The sequence below is a fragment of the Carassius carassius genome, chromosome 7, assembly GCF_963082965.1.
Source record: "Carassius carassius chromosome 7, fCarCar2.1, whole genome shotgun sequence".
In the NCBI taxonomy this organism is placed as follows: domain Eukaryota; kingdom Metazoa; phylum Chordata; class Actinopteri; order Cypriniformes; family Cyprinidae; genus Carassius; species Carassius carassius.
The window spans coordinates 15,638,249-15,655,283 of record NC_081761.1 but is presented as its reverse complement, the minus strand read 5'-3'; the positions used below and the strand labels follow the sequence as shown (position 1 = coordinate 15,655,283).

The following is a 17,035-nucleotide window of genomic DNA, read 5'->3' as shown; positions in this document are numbered from 1 at the left end:
GAAAACGTTTTACTCATTCAGGTTTGAGATCAAATTTGTGGCTGAACGAAGGCGTAAATGCTCTCTCCACAAACAATCATATTGTGATTGATTTATAAAAAAAAATTATATTTATACAATTTTAGAAAAGTGCCAATTAAACTACAAGCATCTATTTTTTTTAAAATGTGAATTTCAGTGTTTGAAGCGGTGAACAGATACACAGAGACCATGTGAGCTGAAAAACACTTTACTGTGAAGAAGCAAAAACACTACACAGAAAGCAACTTATACTGTCCATGGCAGCTTTTGTTTGGTAAAATGAAAACACAAGAACTTTAAAACTAAGCCAGAAATGTACAAACAAGTTTCTTACATAATTCTAAAAAGCTCAATATAAACCAAGAGTGGTAGTGTGAACATTTAACTTCGTTCAAATGAAATAAAAACTAGTAACGTTAAGAGCACAATGGATTTTTACAGTTTTTAAAGGCACTCAACATCAGCTTCCTCAAATAAACTCAGGACATCAGTCCTTGTACTCCGTGTATTTCTTGGCAGACCCGTGAACTTTGCTGGCCGGGTACTTGAGTCGGTTTAGGGCCATTTTGCGTAGGACAGCCTGGGGAAGATCAACGTGGCATTTTTCTGCCAGTTCAACCAGATAGATCAAGACGTCGCTGAGCTCCTGGGCCAGGTGCTCCCGCTGCGGCTCGGTCCAGTCCGGGAGCCCCTCCTGCACCTCCCCGCGCCACTGGAAGAGCTCCGCCACCTCCCCGACCTCCCCGACCAGCGCCAGCAGCAGGTTCCGCGGCGTGTGGAACTGGTTCCAGTTCCTCTCCTCCGTGAACTCGGTCTGCATGCGGCGGATGTCCTCGAGCGTGGGTTCGGAGGTGAAAGTGAATCCCTCGGCCCGGTCATGCTGGAGTTCTCCGTTCCCATTCGTAGATGTGTGGTGGCTGGAAGTGTCACCGTTGTGTTCGGATCCGATCCCGTTTTGCTGCAGCGCCATTGCAATTTAAACGAGCGAAAGGCTAGCCCAATCTCCCGCCACCAACTGTCCCACAGTTATCAATACGCGATTACGCGGTCTGTGAATGCCGTCATAAATAGTCGACGGAAACTTTCTCTTTGCGCGACTGGCATTATGGGAGTTGAAGTTTTTTCTTCATTATCATGTGTTACACTGGCGAGCTCCTGGTTGCTGTGTAAAACTACATGTACCATCTGCCCACACTAAAACACAAGCATGGCAACCTCCTCTTCAGGATACAGCAGAATGTTCTTTAAGCTAAGGAAATATGCTAATAAATTACAACATTCATATCATATTGATAGTTTTAGTCTAGTGATAAGGACAATATGGACATCTGGATCCAAAACACAACTTCAGCCCAAAGTCCATACTAAAAGGTAGGAAACAAATGCCCCCCAAAATGCTGTGTAGGATGTTCATAGGTTGTAGACAGGCATTTGTTATCAACATGAGGGATTTGAGTAATGGTCTTTCTCTGGTTTAATGGAATTAATTAATGTGGTGTATGTGTTTAACAGACTGCAGATTTGAAACTCTTGAAAAAGTTGAGACCATACTTGATTGCTGACCTTGGCTTTACATGTGCTCTGAATTTGTATATTTGTTTATATCATGTCTTCATTAATACATACTGCAAAGAAAAGCGGATGGTGTTTGTTAGTGTGTATGTTAAAATAATGTAAGTATTTTATTAAATAACATAAATGATCCTTAAATAATGATATTCATTACAATTAAAATGATCACCGCTCATTAAAATACATTCACCACTGTGGCTGGTTGTCACATTTTTTACTCATATGAACAGATCCTAATAGTGGCTTTCAGATCTTTTTAGTTTTGTTTTTAGTCTACAAAAAGCCTAAACAAAACAACAAAAAAACCTTCCTGTCACTTTTGATCAATTTAATGTTGTTGCTAAATAAATGTATGTAATGAAAGTTACTAGTGCTGCACGATTATGACAAAAATCATAATTGTTGATTATTCCCTTGAAATTGTGATTATGAATTACGATTATCACAATTTACATTGAATGATGTTTATACCATTGTTTGATGCAACTGCATACCTTATATTTATATGAAATTAAACAGCTGAAAACACTCTAACTGAAAAACTTTGTGCTTTTCTATAGTATTAGCATCAAATGTTAAATATACATCGGATTGGTTTCTTCTCTAAATTATATATATATATATATTATAATTTATATATATATATATATATATATTATATATATGTGTGTGTGTGTTTGAATTATATTATAATATTATACTAAAACTAAAACAATGGAAAAACCCTTAAGATAACATCTAGAAAGAAAGAAAAAACATATCTTAAGCGTGCAGAATAACATAGGTGGACTTTGAACGATTAATTGCCGCTCTGAACAATTACAAAATTGTGGCATCCATAATTGTAATCGCGATTAGAAATTCTATTAATTGTGCAGCCCTAAAAGTTTCTGTAAAGTGCCGTCAGTTCCAGTGCCACCAACTCTTCATCTCTTTGGCTTTGTTGTCTAGTCTTCCTCAGATGGTTGGTGTTGTGGGTCTGGAAGTCCATGCTCAGATTCAGTCCACATCAAAGCTCTTCTCTGGATCTCATGTTAGATTCTTGGCTCCACCAAACTCACTTGTCTCACATTTTGATGCTTCATTACCAGGAACACTGCCAGTATGTAAATGAATGAAATCACACACACACACACACACATATATATACAGTATACACACCAATATAAATCTGCATTATGTCTGTCATTTCATTGCACTTCTAAATTCTGTCAAATGTCTTTCTGCTACATTTCCTAAGGTACTGAACAGAAGATGTGTGGAGGCTGCTGTACTGACAGGCCTTGCTCTCAACTGTACCATCAACAGGAAGTCACTATTCGACAGAAAGCACTACTTTTATGCAGACATGCCTGTGAGTTCTGTTAGCTGTACAGATACAGGTGCTTTATGAATTTGTCAGCGTTTTTTTTTGTTTTATCTTCGTACTCCGAAGGATAGAAGTGCTGATGACACAAATGCAATAGACAAGATCATCTTTCCTACGCCTCCAACTCTATATGGTTGTTATTTTTGATTAGCTGCTTTATGGATCCATCGTTTGTCAAAGAGACATGTACATATATCCAGCGCATCACTCTTTCTTTCCCTGGGCTTTAATGAAGAAGTGATGCTGAACAGGCAGGAAACAGAATAGCTGCCACTTATGTAGATGAATAACAGTGTCTGCTCTTAAAAGCTTAAAACATTCAAGCTCTGGTCCGAGCACTGTTTCAGCTCTGGTATTGGATTTGTAAGGCCATATATATATATATATATATATATATATGTTTTATGTTGTAATTAACATGTATATGTTTTAGCAGTTCTGAAAACATGCAGTCCAAACTCAGCTTATGTAAATATCCTGAGAGCATTTAGAAAGACTACATGAGAGTTTGAGTTAGAATAGTTTGTGCAGTTATAAACACAAGCAGATTAGTGAGTAAATGAGTTTAACTGTTTGATGTAATGACGTTTAATGTCTCAGACATCCTCTGTAGTCCATTTTAGCCACTTGGGAGTATTACTGATGTATTTCATGTCGTAAAATATATTGAAATTGTGTAAACCACAGACCTTATTTCAGTAAAGATGATTGTAGAAAGACAAAATATCAGACAAAAACAATTCCAAATTAATGTATATATTTGGACTGTGCAGGAAAGAAATATCTGTAAAGGCATATCCTCCTTTCCTGTATTATTTATATTCTTATACAACATGCACCAAACAGACTGAAAAACCAATTTTAAGCCAAATGAAACATAAGCAAAGATTCTGACTGAGTTTGCATTGAGAAAGCTCAGACGTTCAATCATTAGCATGAATGTCTTTTTTTTTTTTTTTGCAGTGTTTACATTTGTTTGTCTTTTTTTTTTTTTGTGGCCATGATGAATTAGTTGATCAGGTACAACACGCAGATGGTAATGGCTAATTGCTTTTTTCTTCTTTTCTTTACTCGTTTGCATGCCAGTAACCATGATACATTTCTAGTGGCTTTTGGTCATGGAGTTGCCATAGCAACAGTTACGAGTGCTCTGTTTTGCTTTGCAGTGAAGCTGAAGGAGATTGAAAATGTAGCCAGATCATAAGTATCTGTATGCGGTTTCATTCTGTCATAACCTTAACCCTGGCCTTTCAACCCCACCCAACCTTGCCAAACACCAGATTTGATTCTGATGAGTGATGACACAAAAGATTTCTCAGATTATGATGTTTTAAGGTCATTCATTAAGATTTCATATTATGTCTGGATGAGGTCTTAGCCAAAACACAGCATGGCTTTGATGCTACAAACATCCAAAAATGCAAGAACTTTCCCTAAAATACAAAAGGCAACTATTTATTTTACTGTGTAAAGAAAGGCCTGATTTATACTGTGTTCAAAATATTAAAATGTTTTAAATAAAATTTAAAACATTTTAAATTGCTTTTATTTAATCTTTGCTTTTTATTTTAAATTGCTTTTATTTAATCAAAAACGGAAAACCGTAATATTGTATAGTAAATGTTTTTTAAATTTTTTCTTTGATGGCAAAGCTGAATTGTCAGCGCCCATTAGTCCAAGTTCTGCTGCTTAATATTTTTTTGGAAACCGTGATACATTTACATAATATAAAAGGCTTTAGGTTGTTTTTTGTTGTTGTTGTTGTTGTTGTTGTTGTTGTTGTTGTTGTTTTTAAATCAGTTGCATTGTTGCTGAATAAAAGTACAAAATATATAATAGAAAAAAAAAAAAAATATATATATATATATATATATTGGATGCATAAACCTAAAGATAAAAATAAAATCATGGCTGTCAGTAGATCAAAATTATTGTGATTTAATATAAGTTCTGACCAGTATATAAAATGCAGAATGAAATGGTGATATTGACAAAAATCTGTTAAGTTTTACATTTTTTATGTTATTTTTTATTTTGGCTCTTCTTGAAAACCCTTGGCCAGACACAGATGTGTAATAGATATATTAAGGTCATGATAAACGAGCAATTAAAAGGGTCCTGATAGCCATCATTGTTTAGCTGTGTAACAGTTTGGTGTTTGTGTTTTTAGGCAGGCTACCAGATCACTCAGCAGAGGGTTCCCATAGCAGTGAATGGCATTCTGGTCTATAGTTATTTTGAAGGGCACAGGAGAAACCAAGTTGTAACCAAAAGTGTGAAAATCAAACAGATCCAGCTTGAGCAAGACAGTGGAAAGAGTCTCCATGATGATGAACGGAGTCAGACTCTTATAGATCTCAACAGAGCAGGTGCTGCTTCTTCACTCTTATACAGGAACATGAAGTGTTTCATGTGTCTGATATGAACACTGTGTCTCTCTGTCTGTAGGTGTCGGTCTGATGGAGCTGGTGATGGAGCCAGAGATGTGTTGCGGAGAGGAAGCAGCAGCTGCCGTCAGAGAGCTTCAGCTCATCCTGCAGGCTCTGGGCACCTGCCAGGCTAACATGGCCGGTGATTTAATACATCCCCTACAGCTAACATTGATCAGAACCTTTAATGTCTATACACATTTATTCCCATGATTGAGTCTCTGACACAAATCACCAATTTAGTAATCTATACAGTATCCATAAGGTTATTTTCAATGTGCATCTCAATATTGAAGTGGTTGCATGGAAATAGCTTAAAAGGATGTTTTCTCAGTCTAAAAACAACACTTTTGACCAAATAAATCCAAAATAGATTGTTTAAATAGAAAAACAGATAGATGAGATAGAAACTGTTTAATGCATGAAGTGAAATACAGTAAAATCTAGTTAAAACAATCAAGTTGTCGAATGTCATTGCATTTAGACTAAGAATGACATTAAATCATTTTCACTGTAATAATTGTTTCATTGTAATAAACTGCAGCATTTACATATCTTACTAATATTTAACTATTGTTTAGCTATTTTTACAATCTAATACATTCAAATTTCTATGCAATTGTCCAGAATCATTTAAGTAATGAACCAAACAAATAGTTGAGTCAGACTTGTTGATTCAGTGAAAAGGACAGTTTTGAACTGAATGACAGAGATTAATTGAATCTAACGACTTGCCTTTGCTACTGATGTTTAAATTAAAGATTTTCTATGAGAACTTTATAAAAAAAAATGGATTGGAAATGTAGTCCAGTGATTACTAGTGTTTATAAAACAATATGTCTAAAAAAAAAAAATCACAGTAATCATAACATTGCTTAATTATTTAGATTGTTAATATAACAGCAAAATTGTTAATATCCAATTAGTTCTGTCAAGCGAATATTCGTGATAAATCACATAAAAAAAATGTTTTCAATGATTAAATGTGTGTGTGCTGTGTACATCATGTATGTATAAAGACATATACATACTTTGTCTATTTTCAAAGTATTTACATGTATATATATTCCTATAATTTATATTATATATACATTTATTTAATATTTAAATATAACATATTTTTCTTAAATACATAAATGCATTTATATATATATATAAAATAAATATACACAGAACACACACATATATTGCCGGCAGCCATATCACACTGGAGCCCAAGACCGGTTGCCCACTGAAGCTAAGCAGGGCTGAGCCTGGTCAGTACCTGGATGGGAGACCTCCTGAGAAAACTAGGTTGCTGCTGGAAGAGGTGCTAGTGAGGCCAGCAGGGGGTGCTCACCCTGTGGTCTGTGTGGGTCCTAGTGCCCCAGTGTAGTGATGGGGACACTATACTGTCAACAAGCACCGTCCTTCGGATGAGACGTTAAACCGAGGTCCTGACTCTCTGTGGTCATTAAAAATCCCAGGATGTCTTTCCTGACTAAATTCACCCATTGGCCTCCAACCATCATGGCCTCCTAACAATCCCCATATCTACTGATTGACTTCATCACTCTGTCTCCTCTCCACCAATAAGCTGGTGTGTGGTGGGCGTTCTGGCACATTATGGCTGCCGTCGCATCATCCAGGTGGATGCTGTACACTGGTGGTGGATGAGGAGATACACCCTGACTATGTAAAGCGCCATGATTGCCTAGAAAACCGCTATATAAATGTAAGGAATTATAAATTAAAAATTATATATTCTCTAAACAATTTTTTTTTATTTTGGATGCGATTAATCACAATTAATCGTTTGACAGCACTATATTCAAAATATTAACTTGCCCAGTAAACAATATTCTTCTGTATGTCACCAAGATTTCTATTAGGGCTGCACGATAAATCGCATGCAATATTTAATGCCCATCTTGTCAGTAATGCTGGTTCTGTAACCAGCAGTAAATCTCCATCACCTGCACGATTTCACATGGAGCAGCATTAACTACACAGAGCCGTTGTTCACTGACAAGCTGCGCAAAAATACGATCATATTTTGCGCATGTTTTGGGCAGCTTGTTAGTGAACAACGGCTCTGTGTAGTTAATGCTGCTCCATGTGAAAGTGCGCAGGTGATGGAGATTTACTGCTAATTACAGAACTGTCTTTACTGACAAGATTTATGGTTTTTATTTATGTGATTTATGGTGCAACCCTAATTTCTATTAAAGTGTGCATCATGAGGAAATGATTTTTTGTGTTCATATCTAATAAACAGATGTGGCCTCACACATGTCATAAACCAGAATACTGTACCTGTTGAATGCCATTGTAACAACTGTCCAGAAATGCTTTAAAGATGCATTGCATATGTTACAAAAAAAAAAAAATTACCAATCTAAAAAACATCTCTACAATTGGATACATTTAAATAAATTTAAATTGAAAGTCTGGTTATGTATACTGTCTGGGCCAACTGAGCAGACCGTATACCACGAAAGGACTGTAGTGAGCCTCCGTCACCAATGGTCACTCTATGGCTTCACCAATGAGTTAACTTTTCCCCCGTTTCCAACTTCAATAGTATTTGTATTTTGAATGCACTGAGATGTTTGAATGCTTGAAACATAATTTGAATGAGTCATAGATTCAATTACACACTTTAAGTAAGAACATTGATAAAATATAGTGTTTGTGTAGGAGACACAAATTCAAATGAGAAAATAACTGACCTGTTTCTCAACCCTTCTTAAAGTGTCACTGCTCAATCAACCTATTGTCTTCCTGCGATGAAAAATTCAATAGCTTTTGTTTAATCAAAACCCCCTGAAGCAAAATACAGCAAATTGTTTATCTGGTGCAGACTATTCGGCGGTGCACAGGGCACTCCAGAATACTGTATTTCATGCAAATAAAGCATTCAAATTCAAATATATGCAGTGTTTGTTAAGCAGGGGTTTTGAGAGCTGTGGATGGTTGAATTGTAATGACTGTTTGGAGTGATTCACATATCAGATCCCTTTTTCACTCTTCTCACAGAGGGGCAGCTTAGAGTTGATGCCAATGTGTCCGTGCATCGACCTGGAGAGCCTTTGGGAGTGAGAACGGAGGTCAAGAATATCAACAGTGTGAGGCACCTGGCTAAAGCCATAGGTAAGTAAGAATACGTGTCTAACATACTGAGAAAAAATTTTCCCTTCTGGTTTGAAGAAGGTCTTTTCTAGTTTAAGTACAAGCGTACAGTAAAATCTCTTTGCCATTCCTCTGTACAGCAAGACGTGTCGAGGGAATGAAGTACACTTTTAGCCAGTGGGTTTCAGAAATCTTTTAATCATGCTGCATTGGTATTCACACACACACACACACACGCTTTAGTAATAGCTGGAAGTCACTTTTCTTGTGTGGTTGTCAGATTTAGCCTGGCATCAGTTGGAGGGAATGAGTGTCTCTGTAATTATGCCAGAGCTGAGAGTCAAACTGCAAACTCCAGATAAGCAACATGAACAATAAGCATTTTCACCTCACTCCGTCTCTGTCGAGATGTGCACTGTTGAATGAAACACACATACACACACATAACACAATAATCTCTATCACCAAGTTGTGTTTTTGAAACCAGGAGTTTCACTCAAAAGGAAATCTGACTGAGCTGAGCTTATGAAAATAATGAGTGTTGAAGACCCACATAAACCTGCCTGTCAAGGACGAGAAGATTAAATAGTGCTGTGTTTGAAACAGACAGTAAACAGAGAAAACAGGAAAATGTTTAATCGTGGAGTATGACATGATTCTTTTAACCCTATTTTACATTGTTCCCTAAAAGAAAAAATTATACTATTTAATGAATATTTAATACTTTTTGGTTTGATGTCTTGTAAAGACAGTTATTATATCGTATGCTGTAGTAAAACTAAAGGATTACCAGAGGTTTTCTACAACAGAACAGCCCCCCCACAAAGCTCGTTTAAGCAGTTATGAGGACAAATGCTTATGTGCAACCATTTCTGAAGTACTTTAGGGTCTTTTGTTGGCAGAAGGTTGTGGTTAGAGTTTGATTGGCTTTCTCTTGGTACATGTTCCATAGACTACGAGATCCAGAGACAGATGGAGGTTCTACAGAGCGCTGGGAAGGTTCTTAATGAGACCCGAGGATTTGACAGCAAATCTGGGTAAGGAGGCCCAGAACAGGCATATTTCTACAAGCCCTGCGTTCTCCTGTGATATCAATCGGAACAGAGAAGTGCAATTAGAGGATCTGTGTTTTACATGGTTTGAGTCTCACATTCTATATTGGTTCCTTATTGCATTTTAAACCCGCTTTAGGTTTAGTCAGTGTTTCTAACAGAAGAGCCCCTTCTACTGCCCTTAAACCGTTATAACCACCCAAATAAATAATACAGTACAATACCAAAATTACAATTTTGGACACGTTTCAAAGATTTATTTCATAATTTAATGATTTGATTATTTAAAAAAAAAAGTTATTAATTACAAAAAAGACTTGTTAAAAATCAATGGATGTTACTAATTAAAGATTCACATATTATTACTATGAATTGAGCTGGACATTACTAACAGTCAGGTTAGGGGTTTTTTTTTTCAACAAGGATAATTTCAACTAACAATAAAGATTTTTAAATGGTTAAAAAAATCATTTTCAAATAAATGCTGTTCTTTTGAACCTGCTATTCAACAAAGAGTTCTGAAAGAATGTTGGGAAAAGAAAGAAAACCGCAGTTTCCATAAAAATATTAAGCAGCATAAGAATTGTTTCTTGAGCACCAAATTAGAATAACTTCTGAAGGATCATTATATGGCACTGAACACTTGAGTAATGACTGCCTCCATAACAGGAATAAACTATATATATATATATATATTATATATTTAAGGATATATGAGAATATATTAAAAAGAGACTTCTTTCAAAAACATGAAATATATCTATTTTTGAACAGTTGTGCATGTCATATACCAATCTGATTGATTCAGTGAGTCATTTAGTAAAGGATTCTTCATACAGCGTCAAACATATAATGTTCATTTGTCAGCGAACTGGGCAAAACTTGTCATACTGTTTTTTTTTGTTTTTTTTTTGTTTTTTTTTTCAACATCACAATAGCCAGACATGTTTTCCTGGCATTTATGTTGTGATACAAGTCTTTTTGTCTCCTGTTCAATTAAAAATGCAACCTCACAACTCACAAAATATAATTTCTTGTGCTGTGGCACAGTATATTCTGCCGCACTGGTGAAGAGTGATTCAGGAAATGCTGCATTTAGTCATGGGCAGCATACTGTTCCCCTGGTCTTTTTCTTGTCCGTCTGTGACAGAAGATGAATGTGGTCATTTGACCTCCGTAGCTGTGTCATGGGTTGACTTGTACACTTGACAGCACCAGGCATACACACTAACTCGTGCTCTCTACAGATGACAGAGCAGTATTATTGTGAGCATCTGCCCATGAAATAAAAGTCTCTTCTCACAGCTGTGTCCTCCTGCTCTTGAATTTGAGCTGCTAGCACAAACCACCAATCTATTAGTGCTTAGTACACAACCTTCTTTATTCTACTTTATTCTAATTAGCTAGTCGCAGCACTCTGTGGTCAGATATCTGTACAGTGGATGCTAAACTATAATTGACTTATGGTCTCCTTCTCACATAATTAAAAAAAAAAGTGATATCCATTTATTTGTCATTTGGTTAGTAGCCATGCAATTATCAGGATAATGTACAGTGAGCTGGTCATTAACCCTAAATAAACCCCTTTTGGTATATAATTGCAAGATTAATCTGAAAATAAACAAAAGGCACACAATACAGTTTAATGTACAGTAGCATTCACAGCTGGATGGCTAATGTCCAGTTTAGGGATAGTTAATCTGACAAATTTTTGGGTGAACTATACCTTTAATAAGCTAAATGAATTTTATTAAATATAGATAATAATAAATAAAGTTTATTAAGAAGGCATAACAACTGTAGCGTGTTGTATTGTGGTTTTGTCTTTTGATTATTCAAATTAACATGGATTTATTATTTTATTTATTATTATGTTGTGTTTTGTCATATTTCCCTTCTTCCAGTTTGGTGCAATATTGACTAACTGACTATATATATTTTCCTGTGTATGTGCATTCTGAATGCCTGTAAGAGCCAATTACTGTATCATATATTTTGCTTGCAACCTTTTTTTAAAGTATAACTTATTTATAACCATCTCTCTCTCTCTCTCACCAGTAACACAATTCCAATGAGGGATAAGGAAGGCTTACAAGACTACAGGTGAGTATAACCCTCCATGATCCTTTCAGGTGAGTGAAATCTGCTCCATCCTGTAGAGTGCAACAAAAATAAAAATAAAAACAGAAGAGGACTATAGAAATAGTGATGGAGCAGAGGAAAGATGGACAGCGCATGATAAAAAAAAGGTTAAAGGAAAGCAGAAGAAAAATGGAGTCTCTAGACAGACGAGGGAGCAAAGGAGATGGATGAAAGAGAATATGGTGACATGGAGGGACAGAGAGGGTTCGGAGGAATGAAACAGAAGAGGAGGTGGAGATGTGATTGCGTTGCCTGTGCTGTGATAATGCAGCTGTAGATCCACATAAAAGAAGAGGGAGGGAGGAGAGGGTAAAGTGGTAAAGAAATGGAGCAAATCATGCAGTGCCATCTACAGACCAGTAAACAATACCGATATAACACTTACTACTAATGATTGATTTTTTTTTTTTTTTTAAGAAATTATTCTTTTGTTCAGCAAGTGACAGTACATTTACACTGTTTTATATATGTATATATATATATATGTATGTAAATATATTTATATGTATGTATGTATATATATGTAGGTAAGCACGTGTGTGTGTGTGTGTGTGTGTGTGTGTGTGTGTGTGTGTGTATATAATTTACTGAAATGCAAATCAATTTCTAACCTTTACATAATGTTTTTTTTTCTGGATTGTTTTTATTGATATTCTGTATCTATCTGTTAAAATAAACATACCATAAAAATTGCAGATCCTTCATTTCTTTGTAAGTGGGCAAACTTAAAAAAATCAGCAGGGGATCTACATGAAAAAGTCCATTTAATTTCTCTGTTTTGCCTTTTTGGCTTCATTTTTTACAGAACTAAATGTATTTGAATATCCCATCTGAGCCGTGCTCAGTATGATGCATGTATATATAATACATATATATAATATATATAAAGAGTTATGTACATTTGAATTAAATTCATTAAAACAGCAGTTCGGTTTTTATCACTTAAACGATTACATTAATTTTTAAGAAGGCTGAGTCACCCGTGCTTCTGATGGGCCGCCACCGGAGCGGACACTTTCAGACCGTCAGTGGCTGGACATGTGTGGCTGGTTCAGGTCGAAGAGATATATGAGAGGGGTGTGACTGAGAGACAGAGAGGGCTGGAGATTAGGCCATGAGATGACACACATGCTGTGTGAACACAACAAATGCTGGCTTATCTCTGCACCTGATAAGAACCACGCTCTTGTGTTTCCTCACATGATGCCTTCTGCTGTGTTGCATGTACATACACTCCCTCTCTTTACCTCTCAGGTTCATGCCAGAGCCCAACTTGCCGCCGCTGTTTGTTTATGAGAGTGAAGCTTCACTGCCTGCTGGCGTTGACCCTGCCCAGGTTGTGCTGATTGACAGGCTGAGTGCCCAGCTGCCAGAGCTGCCGTCTGTGAAAAGGACAAGGCTAGTGGAGAAGTATGGCATGCTTCAAGAGCACAGCTTCACACTGGTGGTGAGGAAGTCCACATTCAAGCTGTGCATCTTTGTTTTATTGCACACAATTCCAGTGTTGGGGCGTTACTCATTCCACCTAACAGAATTACGTCATTTAATTAGAAAATAAATGTAATTAATCTGTTACGGTTACTGAGAAAAAATGTGTGATTTAAACTATAGTTACTTATGAAAATGTTAACGATTTCAAAAGGATGTGAATATTTTCACAAATACAGATTTCATTTATTTCATTGACTGCTTTAAAATACAGTTTAGGACCCAGACAATGACATATGCTTATTTGATAACTTTTTTATTTCCTCCTTTGGTTTGTGTATATGCTTTACTTTTTAAAAGAACAAAAACGGCATTATAGCTATATAACTACATCTTATGATTTTAAATTTGTATTTAACATCAGAACGAGCTCAATGCAAATTATAATCTTAATTCAAGTCATGAAGAATTTTGAAACTCAGACAGTAATCAGTGTTGAGTATTGCTGTAAGGTTAACCCTCTCTGCTTTAAAAGTTTGGAAATTATTGACGGTTTAGAAAAAGTTTACATGTAAAAAAATAATTAAATAGTAATGTTACATTACTTGAATGTAGGTTTTGAAATAGTTGAACTAATTTTTACATTTTAAATATGGTAACCTATTACATTTCCAAAGTAATTTTCCCAACAGCGCACATCTGACTGCTCATTATTGCCTTTATCTCACAATTACAACCGTTTCTCATTTTGACTTCATATCACAATTACAGCTGTTTCTCATAATTGCAACTTTAATTCACAATTGGAACATATCTTTATATCTCTTAATAGCAACTGCTTCACTTAATTGAGACGTTATTCCTGCAACTTTAATTCTTGTAATTTCTATCCCAACTGTGACTTCTGATTATCTTTTAATATCTCACAATGGCGACATTAGTTCTCATAATTGCGATTTTATTTCATAACTGTCACATCCTTTTTTACAATGTGACTATTTCTTAAACTTTATCCCCAGAATTGCCTTATTTTTTGCCTCGTCTTCATCAATTGTTTTATTTTATATTCTGAGGTAGAAACAGGCTTCCATAGTTTTGGATGAATCTCATGATTTATTCTTTTTCACTTTTTTTTCATCATAGGTATTTAATATTAATTTAAAAGATTTAAATTCTACTATAACTACTCTGTTTCAGAATGAAGACGGACTCATGGATTACTTTGAGAATGTCGTTCAGACGACCAAAGCAGAACCAAGGAAGGTGATTGGCTGGGTGATAAAGGAGCTGATGGGAAATCTGAATAGTCAGAATCTGAAAGTCTCTCAGAGGTGAGCCAGCACTGAGAAGTCATTCAATAGCTGCGATACATCCAAAACATCGGAAAATAAATTAGAATAAATAATTCCAAGAGAGAAGGGAGACGGGGAGTGTGTCTTTGTGTGAGTGCTGGAGGCTTATTTCCAGTCTGTTTGTTTTATTCCTTCTCACCAACATTGTTTCCTGTCAGTAAGTAATAAATAATGGAAGCTGTGTTCACTTGATGCCGGGGGATGTATGTATAGGAGTGTTTTTCTGGGACTTGGCCAGCTCAGTGATCAGAAACTGCCTCGATTATCACTTTCTTAAGTTCACTAATATGTGAGTGGGGCCAGATTGTGTGAACACACAGAAAGAAGCCATGTTTAACCCATTCAGTAACGAGTTCTCCTGGCTCTTAATGTTTCTAATTCTTGTTCTCCGAGACATTCTGAGAGTACAATCTGTTGTTTCTTTCTAATCTCTCCCTCTGTTTCTCAGTCCCATCTCTCCATGTGCTCTCGCTGAACTGATCAATCTTGTAGAATCTGGTCATATCTCATCTTCAACTGCCAAGCAAGTAAGTGTAAAAAAACCTTTCGTTTGTGCTAATAATGAGTTTGCCAGACCAGTTGTCAGAAGCTATATTGTGTGAGGTTTTCCTTAAACCACAGGCCTGTTTTGTGTGTTTGTGTGTGATGAGCACAGGTTTTCCAGGAGATGTGGAAGGCTCCAGAGAAGACAGTGGGCCAGATAGTGAAGGAGCAGGATTTGTGGATGATAAATGACAAAGAGGAGCTACAGCAGATCTGTAAGAGGATTGTGGACAGTCACCCTGAGGAGGTAAAGCCAAATCAATTCACTTTAAAAACTCAGCACAAATATGTAATATTATTACTAAATAGAAACTTTTAAACTATATTTATTTATTGTTCATCTGTTTGTTTATAAAAATCAACTGCTTGCCATCTTTGATCATTTTTGAAAATTAATTTTGTTGTTGCAGGTTCAGATTATCAGAGGGGGTAATAAGAAAGTACTGAACAAATTGATGGGTAAAGTTCAGAGAGAAACTAAAGGAAGAACTGACCCGGTCCAAGTCAGAGCCATTCTAGAGAAAATGGTCTCATGAATTACCCAGCATGCCTCTTTATGGGTTAATGCTGTGTTCTGGACAAGCAACTTAACTTGGAGAAATTGAATTTTCATACATTTGTACAATTGTTCCAGAAAGGTGTCTACACTGTAAAATTTAGAGCTTCCCAGGCTGTTAATATTAACCAATGTTTAGTGCATCAAGGCTGTGTTGTTTTATTTCTAAAGAGCTGAGGATCAGTTAATTCTGGCCTCTGAGACATTTATCACTCAGTGATCATTGATTCCTTAATAGTCAGCTCTTGTGAGAACATTTTGTGTGTGCACAGAATCTCTCTGCTTTAATTTGTTTGCAGCTCTCTATGCATTTTCCATCAGATTTAGATTTTGTGGGATTATTCATCACTTTTAGACTTTTAGCAGGTTAGGCCAAGGTTGCCTGAAACTTCTGCTGTTTAATCACCATTAGCCATTTCCAGCACATTCCAGGTCTGCTTGAATATAGGGTCTGTCAGAGGGTTCAAATAAATGCGATGTTTGTGTACTACTAAGACTTTTTAATCAGAACCAACATATTGAATTAACACAACATAAAATATACATTTTCAAATCATATAAATTGATAAAGCTTGGTAAAATACAGACGCGTATTGGTTGTGTTATATGGGTAGCTAGCGCCATCTGGTGGATTGTGTTTTTTACATACACTTACGTTAAGACAAGCGAGTCATACATGCTTACATACTGTACATTGAATTCCTAATGTTAGTTTTCCAATTTTTTTTTTTTTTTTTTTTTGCTTCTATGGAATTAAGTGCATTCTTGAATACACTAGTTAGGATAGTTCCAAACCATTCCAAACTTGTCAAAAGCTCTTTAGGCAAATGTTTAAGTGAACAGATAAATCACAATGGGTCCTTTAGAAAAACGTTAGAGACATTACTGAAAATGCACTGAAAAAGGACCTAGTTTTGGATAAAACCCCTTTTGCTGAAAGGACTATTCGTGGAATAGTGAGTTAAAGGGGTCATATGACATTGCTAAAAAAAGAACATTATTTAGTGTAATGAAGTGTTTAAATGGATACTCCACCCTAAAATGAAAAATTTGTCATTAATCAGTTACCCCCATGTCGTTCCAAACCCGATAAAGCCTGGAGGCTTGAGACTGTCCCATAGACTGCCAAGTAAATAACAGTGTCAAGGTCCATAAAAGGTGTGAAAAGTCGTTGTCAGAATACTCCACAAGCCACAGGAGACCGTTGACAAAGGATTTAATAAAGTCCTTGTTTTTGTTTTCTTCGCTTACAAAAAGTGTTCCCGTCGCTTCAAGCTGTACATGGATTTGGCCAATATTAACACAGTAAATTACTGTGCTATTTGTTGCCACCCCAAAAGATCATATTTACAGAAGCATTATTTGGGTGTAGACATTTCATCGACAATGTTAAGATGTTTCTTTAGTTATAACATTATCTATCTTTATGTCATACTTGTATGCATCCAAAATTCAACCCT

At 36.0% G+C, this 17,035-nt stretch overlaps 2 protein-coding genes across 2 annotated transcripts; one reads left to right on the top strand and one right to left on the bottom strand.

The window, feature by feature from the left end:
- Positions 1 to 213: 213 nt before the first annotated feature.
- Positions 214 to 1,019, bottom strand: dctpp1 (dCTP pyrophosphatase 1). The gene has a single exon (XM_059554018.1). The coding sequence runs from the start codon at positions 989 to 991 to the stop codon at positions 509 to 511; it is 483 nt and encodes a 160-aa protein (XP_059410001.1). The 5' UTR covers positions 992 to 1,019; the 3' UTR covers positions 214 to 508.
- A 100-nt stretch (positions 1,020 to 1,119) lies between these two features.
- On the top strand, positions 1,120 to 16,062 carry gatb (glutamyl-tRNA(Gln) amidotransferase, subunit B). The gene is made up of 13 exons (XM_059554017.1): positions 1,120 to 1,392; positions 2,545 to 2,695; positions 2,834 to 2,947; positions 5,133 to 5,331; positions 5,411 to 5,533; positions 8,410 to 8,523; positions 9,455 to 9,539; positions 11,613 to 11,657; positions 12,951 to 13,143; positions 14,322 to 14,455; positions 14,925 to 15,003; positions 15,132 to 15,266; positions 15,430 to 16,062. Exons 1-13 carry the CDS (start codon positions 1,229 to 1,231, stop codon positions 15,553 to 15,555), a joined length of 1,662 nt encoding a protein of 553 aa, XP_059410000.1. The 5' UTR covers positions 1,120 to 1,228; the 3' UTR covers positions 15,556 to 16,062.
- Positions 16,063 to 17,035: the final 973 nt, after the last annotated feature.